This window comes from Euprymna scolopes, chromosome 30 (genome assembly GCF_053919585.1).
Source record: "Euprymna scolopes isolate OS-2025 chromosome 30, ASM5391958v1, whole genome shotgun sequence".
Lineage (NCBI taxonomy): Eukaryota > Metazoa > Mollusca > Cephalopoda > Sepiida > Sepiolidae > Euprymna > Euprymna scolopes.
In genome coordinates this window covers 93,291,860-93,307,973 of record NC_136511.1, presented here as the reverse complement: position 1 = coordinate 93,307,973, position 16,114 = coordinate 93,291,860, and the positions used below count along the sequence as shown (strand labels likewise).

The window sequence follows — 16,114 nt, the reverse complement described above, 5'->3', positions numbered from 1 at the left end:
AAATGCTGTTGAATTTAAACATTTATATATATTTGTTGCCTACATAACCCCCGAAGTTAAGCAATGAGGCTGGCCAGTACCAGATGAGTGACCATTTTGTGAATGCTAGGCATCGTATATGTTGAAAACAACTACTGCATCTTATAGCACACTTGGTCCACCGTAGGTGAATTAAGAAATTGCTGAAAGAAATTATTGTATTTTTAGCAAATTGATTGTTCTTTTGATATCCATTCTTCAAAGCATTTCCTATTTAATAGTATATTAGCAATATTGGGCTCACTAAAAGAAAATTACTAATTTATTTTTCAACGATTAAAAAGTAGTGTTTTTCGCAAAAATAATGAAAATATATAATTTGTTTTTGGATCAAGTAAAGATTAGATACTCCGTAGCAGATGACAAAGATAGGTGAACAATTCAAGGGGCACCGGTTGTTCAACCTTGACATTGCCGTTAGTTGTTTGTAAAACTTGTAAACAGGTCAAATAGCAGACATAATCGAATGTTCGCGAGCAAGATTATTTAAAAATATATTTACAAAATTTAAAAGAAAGTGTATATTTACATTTTCTTTAATATTAAATATTTACAAAACTTTTAAGGGTTAAAAAAAATTTTTTTTCTATTTACACAAAACGTTTTGTGTAAGTAACAAAACCAACGTAAAAGTAACAAAATATATTTAAATAAATGGGTGTCTTTCTGAGTGCATTTTTTAAATATATTTACAGAACTTTAATATTAGTTTTAACTAATAATACTAATTATAATAAAAATAAAAAATAATAAAAATAATGACCTATATTAATTGCAAAACATTAGAAACTGAAATTTTCGGACGCTAAACTTACTTGCACTTAATTTGTCTTTATGGAGAAGTAAGCAAATAGCAAGTTTTTTAGTTTGTTTTTAAAATAAAAATGAAAATTATAAAAAGATTTGTATCTTGTGATACTACACTTCATCTTTATAAAAATAAAAGTTATAAAAGATATGTGAATAAAATATATTTTTTAAAATCTCGATTGTTTATATTTGTGATTTTATTATGCATAAAAATTGCCTGTCTAGAAGGATTTCTCCTCTACTGACCACCTACATACATCACACTTTAAATAAATATTGAATTGTATTAAAAACGCACGAAAAAGATAAACACACACACACACACACACACACACACTGTACATAAAAATTAATCTTGGTCGCAAAAATCCGAACAAGTCAGTTATTTTATATTTGTTTCTGCCATAAAAAGTTTGGTTATAATAATTTTATTTCAATTTTTTTTTAAATTATGTATTTTTTAATTGACATCATCTGAAATTCTCAGTTATAACCTTGGTTTATTTATTTATTTGGTATTATTTTACGACCTTCCCCAGTGTAGTATAAACACCCCAACCACCTCATGTTAAGAACGGCTTTCGGAATAAACACTTCCCAACCTCCCCATGTTAAGAACGGCTTTTGAAGTTGGGGGGGTGTTTATTCCGAAAGCCGTTCTTAACACAGGGAGGTTGGAATGTTTATAATATGCTGGGGCACGTCGTAAAAATTTACCATTTATTTATATTATTATTAATATAATATTGCACCAATTTTGTATTACATGTGCGTTATTTTTCAGTCTGACAAATGAACATGGAACGGTAAAGACTCACACAGCGGTGCTCTGTTATAGAGTGCCAGGATTTTACCTTCATTGGACACCATGCAGTGGGTGGACGAAGGACATTTCTCTAAATACAGAGACAACATAATTGCTGAACTTATTTTACCCAATGAGGATATTTGTTGCGGACCAGGATATAATAATCCTAACTCGCTACAAAAGAAAATAATTAAATGAAATGAAGGAAGGAAGGAAAAAAACTCAATTGTTGTTTATTTTCTGTTGAAAATAAATGGTTTAGGTGGAACACATGTTCAGTTCAGTCGTCAACGACTACACGCGTGGAAAAAGAGGAATGAAGTAGGGGAAAGAGAAATGGCAGTCCAGCATGTAGAAAAAGAAAGAGAGAGAGGGTTGACCTCAGTAAAGCCGCGCATACATGGTAGCAGTTAGCCACGCAGAAGTGTCTTCAGGCCACAAGCTGTGGACGCGAACTTGTCTGGTTGACGAACCAAGGCAAAAGGGAAGAAAGAGGAAGTTGAACGTTGTTATTGACTTTTATACCGGGGTCAGTGTTCTGACTGCGCATGTCTGGATTTTACTTAAAAGGAAGTGACGTCACCAATGTGTGCATGTTTGCACGAGCGTGCATGTGTATGTACGTGGATGTGTATATATGTGGGTGTGTGCATGTGAGGAAAAAAACATGTTCGAACATATTCTACAGTGTTCGGCATGATATATTTGATTATAGGAATTATTCCTATTTCTTCCAGAGACCACGAGGTCCTCAAATATGCCATATTGGGCACCAACATTCAAGCCGTGTTCACCATGTACAACATGGATCCTTCTAAAAGGAAACCTGAACTAACATTCCCACAGAGGAATCATAACTAAAGGCTCCATTGCGTATGAATAGCAAATTCAGCCACTGTTTTTGCAAGAGACTTACCGTGAACCGAAGAGCTTTCATTTACTGATACATCTTGAATAAAATTTGAGTTTTAAAGGTATGGCTTTTGTTTGTGGAGTTTCATTTGCTTTCTGCAGGGAGGAAATTGGGCATGTGGGAAAGAAATTTCTTACAAGACATAAGTCCAGTTCAAACAGACAGAAGTACATAGAAGCCAGAAATAACTAAGAAAGAAATAGCGACATTGAAGCACAGAAATTAGGAAAATCTACAACAGTGTAGTAAATAATGGGCAATCAACAATTCCCCCATTATCCAACAATCATGAGGTTGTTTGCTCAGCAACTGAGAAGGCTAACATGCTTGTCAGACGATTTGCCTCCAACTCCACACTGGACTCTGCTAACCACCCCCTCCTTGACTTTCTTTTGCAGACAGATGCCACACTAGACGATCTGAAAATCACCCCTGCTCAGGTGCATGCTATCATAAGAAAGCTTGTCACTGCAAAAGCATGTGGACCTGATCTCATCCCGGCTGTGCTATTAAAAAAGTACGCCGCCGAAGTCGCTTCAGTTCTCTCCAAACTTTACAACAAATGCCTTAATCAATCTTGCTTTCCTGCCTGCTGAAAAACTGCTTCTGTAGTGCCAGTTTTCAAGAATTCTGGCGAAAGAACTGACCCAGTAAATTATCGCCCTCCCACTTTTTGTCAAAATATTTGAGACAATAATTAACCAAGCTCTAATCCATCACCTTACAGATGCTAAACTTCTGACTGACCAACAATATGGATTTAGACAAGCCCGTTCCACAGCAGATATCCTAACTGTAATCTCAGAACGTATATACCAGTCACTGGACAAAGCGGGGGAGGGTAGAGCGGTAGCTCTAGATATATCTAAGGCTTTTGACAGGGTATGGCATGAGGGTCTTCTCAAGAAAATCAGATCATACAGCATCACTGGAAGAATACATAACATAATTAAATCCTTCTAAGATAAGAGAAAAATCCAGTTTGTCCTTGACAGTCGTACATCCAAACAATATGATATAAATGTGGGAGTGCCTCAGGGGTCTATCCTTGGACCTCTGTTATTCCTAATATTCATAAATGACCTCCCTGACAAAATTGTCTGTGAAATGGGTATGTATGCTGACGACACCACGCTCTATAACAGACACAACAGGAAAACAAATGAACACATATCTAAAGAAATGGCAGAAACACTAGAGGAAGACCTCCGATCAGTAGTGGAATGGGGACAAAAATGGATGGTCGCATTCAATGCTGCCAAGACTAAACTTGTTTCCTTCAATAACTACAAGAAACCTTCCCTACCACCAATAGCAATGGCCAAAGACTCTTTATTTGAAAGTACATCTTTTAAATTCCTCTGCCTAACGTTCACAGGAAACATGAGTTGGAACAATTACATTGAGAACATTGCTAGGACCGCTGTGAAAAAGGTGGGTTCTCTCTACCGTGCTAGAAACTATTAACGCCTGAAAGTATCCTTATACCTCTATAAGGCCACCATTCGCCCATGTATGGAGTATTGTTGTCATATTTGGGCTGGTGCATCTGCCACTAGTCTCTCGCTCCTAGACAAAGTTCAAAAGAGAGTTGCCAATCTGATAGGTCCTGAACTGTCAGGTAGGGTGCCGGGAAAACTCGTCTCCGGAAAACTCGTCCCCTTTCGCTAGGTAGGAAAACTGGCCCCTTATTGAATAAATATCGATTGAAAACACATTTTATGATCGTTCTTGAAGGAGATATTGTTTTTTAAAATAGACTATAGCCCCCCCCCCATATTTTTAAAAAATATTTTTACTTGTTTAATGTTTTTTTTTTTTTTTTTTAATAAAATCGATTTTCTAAGTGTCCGTTTTCTACCTAACTTGCTAAGTTCTTAGTGGTTACACTTCTTTTAAAGCGTTTATTATGTTCATACAAAGTTAATTACAAATTTTTTTTGTTCTTATTTTAACAATGTTTTTTGGAGTCATAAAAACAATAATAAAAAACGAAACCAAAAAATTAAAAAACAGGGAGCGATTCGATTTTTCGTTACTTTTTTGTTTTGGTTTTTTAATTTTTTGTTATTATGTTTTTGTTTTCTCTCATACCAAATGCACTCATGCGTTATTTAAAATTATAATTTTATCAATTATCAACATTTATTGTCGTCCTGTCAAATTTTGCTAAAATTAACTAATAAATTAAAAACGAAATATTTTTTTGGCGCGAGAGATATGCCATGTGCTAACAATCTCTCGTTAACTCATTTTCAAATTTTTACTTCAAAATTCCAAAATCAATCATTAAGAGAAAAAGTAATCACTAAATAAATTTATTAATCAATTTTATTGAAAACTCCGCTATCGTTTATCAAGAATCTTTTTAATTTCATTTTTTGTTGGTTGTTTTTTGGAGGGACCCCCCTCCCACTCTCTCTCTAGATTATATTTTTAAAAATATTAAAATTTATTAGGTTTGTATTACTGTACACATAGATTCGAAAAAGTTGTCAAAAAACAAGGTACTAGTGCATGAGCTGGCCTGGGCGTGGCTTATCACTCGCTCGGATTTCTCCGTAAAATGACGTCACATGCTGCCATCTGACGGAGAAAATGGACGAAGGGTGGGGGTGGGGTGCGTACAGAGAGAGAAAACGCAAAAAAATAACAATAAAAATTACTTTGCAACTTACCTGCATCATTCATTTTTCTATTTAAAAAAGTAGTAATTATTAAAAAAAAAAAAAAAAACAGGGTATGTTTTACGGCATTTTAGAATTTGGCAAAGTTAGCGGAAACCGCTCTAACATTCGATATGAAATAAAAAGCACTTAAAACTACTTAAAAATACCAACGAATGATGCAGATAAGTTGGAAAGTAACTTTTATTCATAATGTTATTGTTACCATTTATTATTCTTTTAATGGCTAATTTCGTGAATTTGACCTTTTTTGAAATGGTTTGGCCTTCTTTTTTTTTAATTTGGCTTCAAATTTGGCTTCTGTTTTCTTTTTTTTTTTTAATAATTTTACCACTATATTAATTTTATAGTAATTAAAGAAAATGCTCTGTACGCACCCCACCCCCACCCTTCGTCCATTTTCTCCGTCAGATGGCAGCATGTGACGTCATTTTACGGAGAAATCCGAGCGAGTGATAAGCCACGCCCAGGCCAGCTCATGCACTAGTACCAAAAACAAATATATAACAAATAAATATTATCAAAGGCAAGATAAGTTACTTTTCCATCAAACTGGGTACATTTTTTGTGTTTTTATTCAATGTAACATGTTTATTCAGCTCGAAAAACATGCAGTGTTTACCGATGTATTGGAAAATTCAAAATGGCGCCCGACACTCTCTTTAACATGGTAAGTTTGGGAAAAGGTGTTATAAATAATAAACTAGACAAAATACTATTAAAAAAACACCGAATATATGTCAACTTATGTCACGGTAACATATATTGAGTGAATTTCTAACAGTATTTTGTCTAGTTTATTATTTATAACATCTTTTCCTGAACTTACCGTGTTAAAGAGAGAGTCGGGTGCCATTTTGAATTTTCCAATACATCGGTAAACACTGTATGCTTTTCGAGCTGAATAAACATGTTACATTGAATAAAAACACGAAAAATATATCCAGTTTGGTAGAAAAGTAACTTATCTTGCCTTTGATAACATTTATTTGTTATATATTTGTTTTTTGACAACTTTTTCGAATCTATGTGTACAGTAATACAAACCCCATTTTTTTAATGTCTTGACTAAACTGTACAAGTACCAAAAAGTTCATTTATTTTACTCATCTAAACTCGAGAAGTGCACGATTAAAATGTGTAAACATTGAATGAATAAAAAAAAAAAAAACTAACTAAACAATGAAACAACTGTTATCAATATAAATATGAAATTAAAAGCAAAATAATTTAAATAACTTTTATTTTTACTTGGGTAGAATTAATGCAAGAAAAAAAAAACATGACAAATAATTAACGTTACCAAACAGTCGTTTCGTATGTATTTTCCGACTTATGTTTGCCTCGTTTATTCCGTTTAATTCGATCTTAGTTTTTGATCACAAGTTCAAGGCTGCTACTTGTGCGACGAAATTCCATAGATTTCTTAAATTTTTAAAGCCGTTTCACAAGTAAGTCGGATTCTACCTTTTTAGGCGACTATGTGTGAAAAGAAAGAAGAGGCTTGAAGTTTTGTTCCAAGTTCTGCAGAAGGGCAGGTCCTGTAGAATCAGCAGAAAAGAAAGTCCTGTAAAGTCAGCAGACGAGCAAGTCCCAAAAAATCACACACACACTAAGCTGCAGCAGTTCACCGATACGATCATACTGACGTCGATCCTAGAAAAGACACCCCCATGTTCCAAACACACTCCCTTTATCTTTCCGGCGTTCGTCCTCGGCCAATCAGCAGCCAAAGAACGGTCACGTGGGGCCCAGTGATGATCGCACAATCTACAAGATGAGGACGGCGCCATTTTGGAATTTCTCCCGGGTTTCGGCCATGCACGTACGCACACCGTAGGAGCGTTCCAAGGTAAGGCATGACGCGCAGACACGTGGGCGCTTCCTCCCTTCATTTTCTCCGACTCTACACCCCCCCCCGGTCTCAAGATCACACATGCGGCATTGCGGCCGCGGTCGTTTGATGCGGGCGCTCCTACGGAGAGGGATTAGCTGGGCTTCTTCATCTCCACCAGTGCCACCCGGGTCAGTGTCCACAGTCCTACCATCCGGCTGCACTTCATCTTCCTCCGAGCTACCTGGGTCAGTGTCCACAGTCCTACCATCCGGCTGCGGTGCTGGAGCTATCGCCATCCGTGCTGAGGTTCTCAGCCATAGGCCGGATCCACATTTCATCACTGGATGATTCATTACTTTCACTGTTCACCATTTGGTTTATATCAAGGACGGGCCGGACATCCCTTACATGGCGTGGGACACCATCAACAAGCACAGCCTGCTCACCGATTATGCCGGTGATCCGTCCCTGTCTGAACCTGGTCGTGCATCGGTTATTGGGAGGCCTTACCCAGACGGTCTCCCCTGACTTGTACTGTCTTCTTCTGATTAGGCGGGCAGGCGTCAATGCCCTTAACACGCACTCGATAGCGATGTATCGCATTAGCAGGTGCACTTTCAGCAGTCGCGTCATCCTTTGGCGTTGTATTGTACCTATATACCGCCTCCGCAATCGTGCATTGCTTCCTTGCTGCTATCCGTTTCACACTTCGGTGGCACCGCTCTGCTATACCGTTGCCACTCGGCACATACGCACACCTGTGTCTAAGCCGGGTCCCCCACTCGTCCATGAAACGCCTGAATTCCCCGCTGCAAAAGGCTGTGTCGTTGTCCGTGAGAATCTCTTCGGGTGGCCCCCGCTCGTAAAATATAGACTCTAATTGGCGGATGACACTAGCCGAGTCCTGTCCTGTTAACAGTCGCCAGATCGCAAACCTCGTCGGTCCGCAATCGTGAGGAAGTGCTGACCACCATAGTGGGTTATGTCCATGCCCAGCCGGCTCCAAGTCCCGTCGACTTCCAGCCGACCTTTCTGCCATTTGGTGGGAGCCGGGTCGATTGACTGGCATATTTGGCATTCCTTGACCACTGATTCTACTCTGTTTTTGGACACTGACGGGTTGGTTAAGTGTGCGAAATAATATGTCCGTCTCACTCCGGGGTGTCCAGTGTCGTGGTGTACCCTCTTGATTTCATCCGTCTCCTCAATAGAGGCAGCACATAACGATCCTGGTTCAGCTTCTTTCTTCATTGCTTCGAACCACCTCTGGGGCACACGGGTGAGTTTATCTGCAAGATTGCGGGTGGAAGCGACAAGCACCGCGTTCACTGATAGGTTGTACTCTTCCACCAACTTCCTTAGTGTCTCCAACCTTCGTCTGATTAGCATTTCGGTAGCCGCCTTGGTGCGCACTCTCGCTTTGCCTGTTAGTGTGTCAACTATCCAGTGGTACACGCACAGCGAATCTGTGTGTAAGCACAATTCTTTAACCTTCCACTGGAGTGCCATATTTACTCCCTTTATCGCCGCATCCAACTCCGCTAGGTTGATGTGAGCGGCATCATCCAGTGGTCGCAACCAGCAGGCGTCCTCAATCACAGACCCGTTCATCTCCAATAGTGCCCCGATCGCGAGGGAGCTCGCATCCACCCACACATTTAGTCTGTCTCCCTGGACGCACCAATCTCCTTTAGCGGGGTCCTCCTGCTTGACTCTTGTGATGGTTTCTTTTACCATGCGAAGCAACAGATTGTCCACCGTCTCGTCATCCCAGCCTTTGGTAACTGCACTCGCCCTCCTCTTCATGCTGGCTGTTGCTACCCGGGTCCATCCACATACTGGCAAGTGTCCTACCAGTTTTCCACACAGGGAAAATATGGCCCGCCTCGTGAGGATATGGGGCACTTCGAGGACTGCAGTTCCGCGCCCCCACCTCAAGGTCCCTTGCTCCTGTTGAACGCTCAACCCCAAAACACGAGCGCCATCCTCCAAGCGTTCTGGATCCTTACAAATCAGTCCAAGTTTGGCAAGCTTAGCCCTCACACGTGATGATGGCACAACGTCTTCATTCACATATATGTCGTCAAGGTATGCTGATGTCCCCTCTTTTACAGTCTTATCCTGTGACAATACAGCATTGACGATCGTTTTCATGATTTGGGGCGCAACGTTCAGCCCAAAGCCCAGTCGCGTGAGGCAATACCTCCTACCGGAAAACACTACCGTCTGAAACGGCCACAGTGTCTCGCTAACCCGGACCTGCAGATATGCCCTTCTAAGGTCCAACAGGGACACATTAGAACCCAGCTGGCGCCATTCTCGCAGTTTGCTAGCACACACGTCGGCCTCGCCTGTGAACGCATCAACATATGAGTTCAGTTCTCGGTAATCCATCACCGGCCTGACTTTTGCTTTGTTCTGTTGAACAACTGCCATTAATGGGATCAGACCCTTGGGGGGTCCAAGTTTTTTGTAGGGGTAGGGAATCAACCAGCCATCCTCGATCCATCTGCGAAGTTCTTCTTCGTACGCGGGCCTCATGTGGTCGGGCACATGGTATTCCGTTATGCCATTTTGCAGTTTGGCCGGTTCTCGGTCTTCCGACCACTTCCATGAGGCAGTTCAGGCCCTCTTTTGCTCGTAAAATTCGACGCTGAAGTCTGGTTGGTCGATCTTTAGTGCAGCACACACTGGGGCTTTCTCCTGAAAATGTACCGCCCCCGTCGCCGTTATGTAGACGCCATCAAGAGCTCTGATGGCATCATATCCTAGGAGCAGGTCAAAACTCAGGGGGTTTTCTGGTACCACCAGCACCTCTAGGTTAGCGGAGATTCCATTTTTCGTCCGAATGTTTACGCTGCCCACCCCGCAACATGTGCGCGTCTCTCCACTGATGGTAGTCACTTGGACGTTCTTCTTTCTCCAAGTGTGGCAGAGATCTGCACATATGATAGTGCGGGAGCCCCGGAGTCGAGGAGTGCTAAGCGCAGTGTTTCGTTGACATATATCGAAACGATCGGCAGCGTCTCATTTAATTTCTGCGTGGGGAAGAGGTTGACGCTGACACCTTGTCCCCGGTTCCGTTTCCCGGACAGTCTTGAGCTATATGGCCGGCTTCCTTACACCGGTAGCAGCGAACGGCCGTTGGTTGCTGCCGGCAGTTCCTTGCAATATGGCCCTGTCCATTGCATTTGTAGCATATGATTCCGCCACGTGGACCGGGTCCCTGATACGGTTTCTTATCATTCGGCGTGGACCGGGCAGCAGCAATTACCGGTTCCCTCATCTCGGAATGATTCTTCATTACAGTCCTGGCCCGATCCACTAGGTCATTAAGGGGCAACGAATCCACACTTGAGCTGGCTCGTAATAGTCGCTTTGCTTCTGTCGGGAGTCCTGCTAGGAATTTGCATGCTAAGGCCCGCTCGGGCAGTCCACCAAACAAGACCGTTAACTTGGTCAGTTCTGCCAAGTATACATCGACCGTTTCGCCCGGACGTAGGGTCCTTGCCTCAAGTTGCTCCCAAGCAGCGGCGGCGTCAATCGCAAAAGCCTTGAACAGCGCTGCCTTAATTGTCTCGTAGTCCTGTTTGCCCTCATGGCTGAGCTGTTGATACACGGCAAAGGCGCCGCCGGACAAGCGCAGAGGGACAACACGTTCGAAGTTCTTTACGCCAGACAAAACACAATGAACTCCAACTTTTCCACCCAGTCAAGTACCGGGGTTGCTCCATCGAACTCCAGTATTAATTTGAGGTCAATTTTTTCCCCCATTTTGCCGAAATAGCTTAAAGCCGTTTCACAAGTAAGTCGGATTCTACCTTTTTAGGCGACTACGTGTGAAAAGAAAGAAGAGGCTTGAAGTTTTGTTCCAAGTTCTGCAGAAGGGCAGGTCCTGTAGAATCAGCAGAAAAGAAAGTCCTGTAAAGTCAGCAGACGAGCAAGTCCCAAAAAATCACACACACACTAAGGTACTCTTAAAGCTGCAGCAGTTCACCGATACGATCACACTGACGTCGATCCTAGAAAAGACACCCCCATGTTCCAAACACACTCCCTTTATCCTTCCGGCGTTCCTCCTCGGCCAATCAGCAGCCAAAGAACGGTCACGTGGGGCCCAGTGATGATCGCACAATCTACAAGATGAGGACGGCGCCATTTTGGAATTTCTCCCGGGTTTCGGCCATGCACGTACGCACACCGTAGGAGCGTTCCAAGGTAAGGCATGACGCGCAGACATGTGGGTGCTTCCTCCCTTCATTTTCTTCGACTCTACAATTTTATTCATTGAATGTTTACTTATTTTAATCGTGCATTTCTCGATGGGTAAAACAAATTAACTTTTTTACTCAAAATGACTCCTCATGGGCACAGCCAAAACGGAAGGAGAGAGTATTTTAAAAATCTGCCAAAAATTAAGTAATTATCCAATTAATACGGATTTTTTTTTTTACTGATTATTAAATGAAGAATGAACTTTATAATGGTGTACTTCTTTTTTTCTTTTTTTTTTCATAATCGATATATATATATATATATATATATATATATATATATTTTAATTACATTTTCACCCCAAACAAGGCACATTGCCACTTTGTTGTAGGGGGCTACTATCAGAGACATAAGCATCAGGGGTACTGTGTAGGAGGTTGGGCAGCAAGATGTCGGTTCACGTTGCACTTGAACTTCTGCATGTCAGTACAGTCGGGGAAGCAGGGACCCGGAAGGGAATTCCAAAGTCTACCTGTTCTGGGGAAGAAACTACTGGAGTAGAAGGCTCTCTTGCATCTAGGGATCTATACTGTGAAGGGTTGGGATTTAGCTGCTTGTCGGGTTTGTCGAGGGTATTTACGTCGAGGGGGCACAAGTGCTTGCAGTTCATCAGAGCATTCACCGTTTAAAGTACTTGTCGGCGGCAGAGGGACAGGTGTATCAGAATTTTTGGGTTTGTATTACTGTACACATAGATTCGAAAAAGTTGTCAAAAAACAAGTATATAACAAATAAATGTTATCAAAGGCAAGATAAGTTACTTTTCTACCAAACTGGATATATTTTTCGTGTTTTTATTCAATGTAACATGTTTATTCAGCTCGAAAAACATACAGTGTTTACCGATGTATTGGAAAATTCAAGATGGCGTCTGATTCTCTCTTTAACACGGTAAGTTTGGGAAAAGGTGTTATAAATAAAAACCCAGATAAAATACTGTTAAAAACTCGCTCAATATATGTTACCGTGACATAGATTGACATATATTCGGCGGGTTTTTAATAGTATTTTGTATAGTTTTTTATTTATAACACCTTTTCCAAAACTTACCGTGTTAAAGAGAGAATCAGACGCCATCTTGAATTTTCCAACATCGGTAAACACTGTATGTTTTTCGAGCTGAATACACATGTTACATTGAATAAAAACACGAAAAATATATCCAGTTTGGTAGAAAAGTAACTTATCTTGCTTTTGATAACATTTATTTGTTATATATTTGTTTTTTGACAACTTTTTCGAATCTATGTGTACAGTAATACAAACCCAAAAAATGAAAATATCGAAAAAAGTTTAAATTGTATGTATCAAGTAGTTTGTTGTTTTTTTTTATTTTTTTTACAGCGGTAAAACACGTGTTTACACGCGTTGAAGGCGGCCATCTAGGATTTAAAAAAAAATTTGTTTGAATTTTAGAAATGACAAAGGGAGATAACCCCATTTAAAGCGCTGACACCCTCCCCATCTTTAATACTAGATTTTCTTCCTAAAAATCGAACATTTTGCTCGGTATCATAACAAATTGTTTTTTCGCTGTAAAAAAACAAAAAACAAAAACAAAATTACTTGATGAAATTAAGTGAAATTTTTTTTCGGAGAACTTCGTTCCATAACGGATACATACAATTTAAACTTTTTTTCGATATTTCCATTTTTTAATGTCTTGGCAAGTACCAACTTTTTACTCTCAATGACTCATGTAAAAAAAAAAAAAAAAGAAAAGAAAAAAAAGGCTAAACTGCTTAAAAAGGGCGAAATTCGCGAAGCGTCGAGTGGTTTTAAAATAGGTTGAGAAACTGAGCAGTGAGCACTCCTTTAAGTATTGACTTAATAAATATGGTTGTTGATAATCCAATAGGTTGTTCATTCGATAATAATCCGCTGGATAGATTGAATAAATAATAATAAATGTGTATATACACGTGCATCAAAAATAAAATTTCATTTTTTTTATATACATTCAACGTATGCACAAGGGAAAACATGTAGCAAGACAACGTATATGAATAATGATAATAAGAAACTTACCTTGGTCGGGAAAGAATTCCACATGGTCATTTCAGATACAGAAGAAAAATAATATATGGTGAAATAGAGTTACAACGGCACTGGAATTGTTCAATAAAACACGAAGAAAGGAAGTCGAAGACTTTTAATGCCGGCATTAAAGACAATCTTTTCTTGTTGTCGTCAGCTTTCTAATACAAGTAATCATACCGAAAGGGTTATCCCGTTTCTTAAATAAAATATCAAAAGCTTTTTCTACTTTCGCTCTTCGGTATTTAATCATCATAGTCTGGATTCTTCTTTTATTTTGATTCCGCGTCATTTTTTTCGTTGCACACATTTTCGCATTGTGAAATCCTTCTTTTCTTTACATGACAACATTGCATAAAATAATCTCCACGAAAAAATACTCATATTCATTTCTAATCCTCATTATTATTGAAATTTACACATGTATAATTACAGAATAAACTACAGAATAAAAGAAATGGTTGAATGAATAGTTTTTATTTATTTTTGGCAACGGCCAGTCGTAGAGAGCGAGATTAAAAAGACTAGATTTATTGTTTTTTGTTATTTTCCAGAGTTAGCAGCAGTAGCAGCGAATTCGAGGGGGGGGGGGCGTACGACCTTCGTTTTTGTGTCTGGGCACTTCAAAGTCACCCACATTGTTCATGGCATTGTACTAGTGCCTATAAATATTTTTTCGGAATCTCTCCCCCTCTCCTGTGTGCATTTTAAGTGTTTGGTGATATTAGTTTGGTGCAAAAATGTTTTTTGACGTTCAACTTCAAGTCAAAAAACGACATTGTTTTTGCACCAACCTAATATAAAACAAGGTAAGAGACGATTCGGATTAGCTACCCCCAGAGGAGGAGGTAATACTTTGGAAGATGACCGCTTGAACGCAGGGTAGACGAATACCGACTATCTTTATTATTCGTAAATTACTATCATCGTAATTATAGCCGACATAAATTACATAATTTATTTCGAACATTCCAACTTTCCTTTTTATTGACGTATTTTGTAGTTGTCATTACCAAAACAGTAAAACACTTTGCGTGTGTGCGTGTAACAAATATTTAAAAGAAAAAAATTGCTTGGAGAATGTAAGCAAAATCTCGTGAAAATAGACAAATTAACAATAAACAAAAGGGAGGCAAAATATAAAAAAGGAGCAAATGAAAACTAGACTCGAAAAGTATATTAATTTAATAAAGTTGTATTGAAAAGAAATAAATGCTGAATTGCTTTTATTTCCCAAAGCAAGGGTTAACAATTAACCTCATGTACCAATTAATAAAAGTAAAAAAAAAAAATAGAACATACAAAAAAGGGGTCTCTAATTGAGAGACTTGTTGCAGACCAGGATATAAAATACCCTAACTCGCTACAAGAAAAAATAATGAAACGAATTGAATGAAGGAAACAAAGAACTCAAATGTTGGAATAAAATAAACATGTCGTTTATTTTCTGTTGAGAAATGAAAGTCTTCGGTGTACACGTGTTCATTCAGCCGTTGACGACTACACGCGTGGAAGGAAAGGGAATACAATAGAGAAACGCGAAGTGGCAAGCCGGTCTGTAGAAAGAGAGGGTTAAGCTCAGTAGAGTGTCGCGCACATGTCTGTGTCGATGGACCAAAAGCGAAGGGAGATAGAGTGACATTAGAGCACGCGGTCGGTTCGTCGACTAAGCAGCTCGAACGCTGGTCCGGACGAAAAAAAGGAAGTTAACAGATTTTGTTGACTTTTATGTTAGTGTTCTGGGTGCGCATGTCTGGTTTTCACTTAAAAGGAAGTGATGTCACAGCTCGGGTGTGTGTATGCGCATGAATGTGACTGTGTGTATGAGGCTGTGTATATGCATGGGTGTGTGTGTGTGTGTGCGTGCGTATGTGTGGGTGTGTATATGTGTGGGAAAACATGTTCAAACAGACTAATTCTGGAATTAATTCTATTGAATGGAACGATGAAGTTAAATTTAAATGATAGTGACAAATAAAACGGGAAAATATACGGCGTCTCTTTTTAAATAATCACACAGAAATAGTCTTACTTAATTTGTAAAATCTGAAAGAAAAGAAGCATGTGAAAAAGTGTCTTTAAAAATATTTTTTCCTTTTTTTTTTTCTCAGTCCTTTGTGAGAATAAAATTCTCACATAGTTTAAAACTCTGGCAGAGTGAAAAATAGGCACAACATCAAAAAGTGCACTTACCTGGTTAATTAAGGCAGGTTGTCTCATCTTCTCAATTGTAAAATTATGTTGCATCATTTTTTTGCTCAGCTGAGTCTGGTAGTTAAGACTTAAGAAGTGGTAGGGAAAAAATCTTCTGTGAAGATTATCATTATTCCTTGGCTTTAGGTCCATTTAAACAATGTTCCAATAGAAAAAAGCGGATAATTCTGTCAAAGTGATTTGCTGATTAGAAAGATGATATTACGTCAAGAAAAGAACACCTAACTTAGTAGGTTAAATTATCTCAAAAGTACCATGACAATATTGGGCGGCAAAGCCTTTAAATTAACAATATTTAAAAACGAGTCCGTCATGCATGAAAATTTGCTTGAACAAAAGTTTGTGTATAAGATTCAAATCAACCAATCAGAAAAGCTGTAATTAAAATAATGTGTAAAACCAATCAACCGATGAAGTGACACAATTCAAGTCATGCAATTTCTTATACACTGAGCTAAGAAAAAGTAATGGATATCCATTACTTTTTCCCAGTT

The 16,114-nt window shown here is 39.2% G+C and overlaps 1 protein-coding gene across 7 annotated transcripts in view; it reads right to left on the bottom strand.

Annotated features, from left to right (window-relative positions):
- LOC145254569 (uncharacterized) overlaps positions 1 to 16,114 on the bottom strand; it is a 141,863-nt gene that overhangs the window by 97,222 nt on the left and 28,527 nt on the right. For 4 of the 7 annotated variants that reach the window (XM_080113172.1, XM_080113171.1, XM_080113170.1 and 1 more), the window contains exon 1: positions 13,398 to 14,262. The exons of 1 other annotated variant lie outside the window; for it this stretch is intronic. Coding sequence is in view for 1 of the 6 variants with exons in the window: in XM_080113175.1 (XP_079969301.1) it covers positions 13,398 to 13,427 (30 nt within the window). In the remaining 5 variants the exon portion in view is untranslated. Of the gene's footprint in view, positions 1 to 13,397; positions 14,297 to 16,114 lie in introns of those variants that run through there. 2 more of the 7 variants (XM_080113169.1, XM_080113175.1) reach the window with 1 other exon arrangement.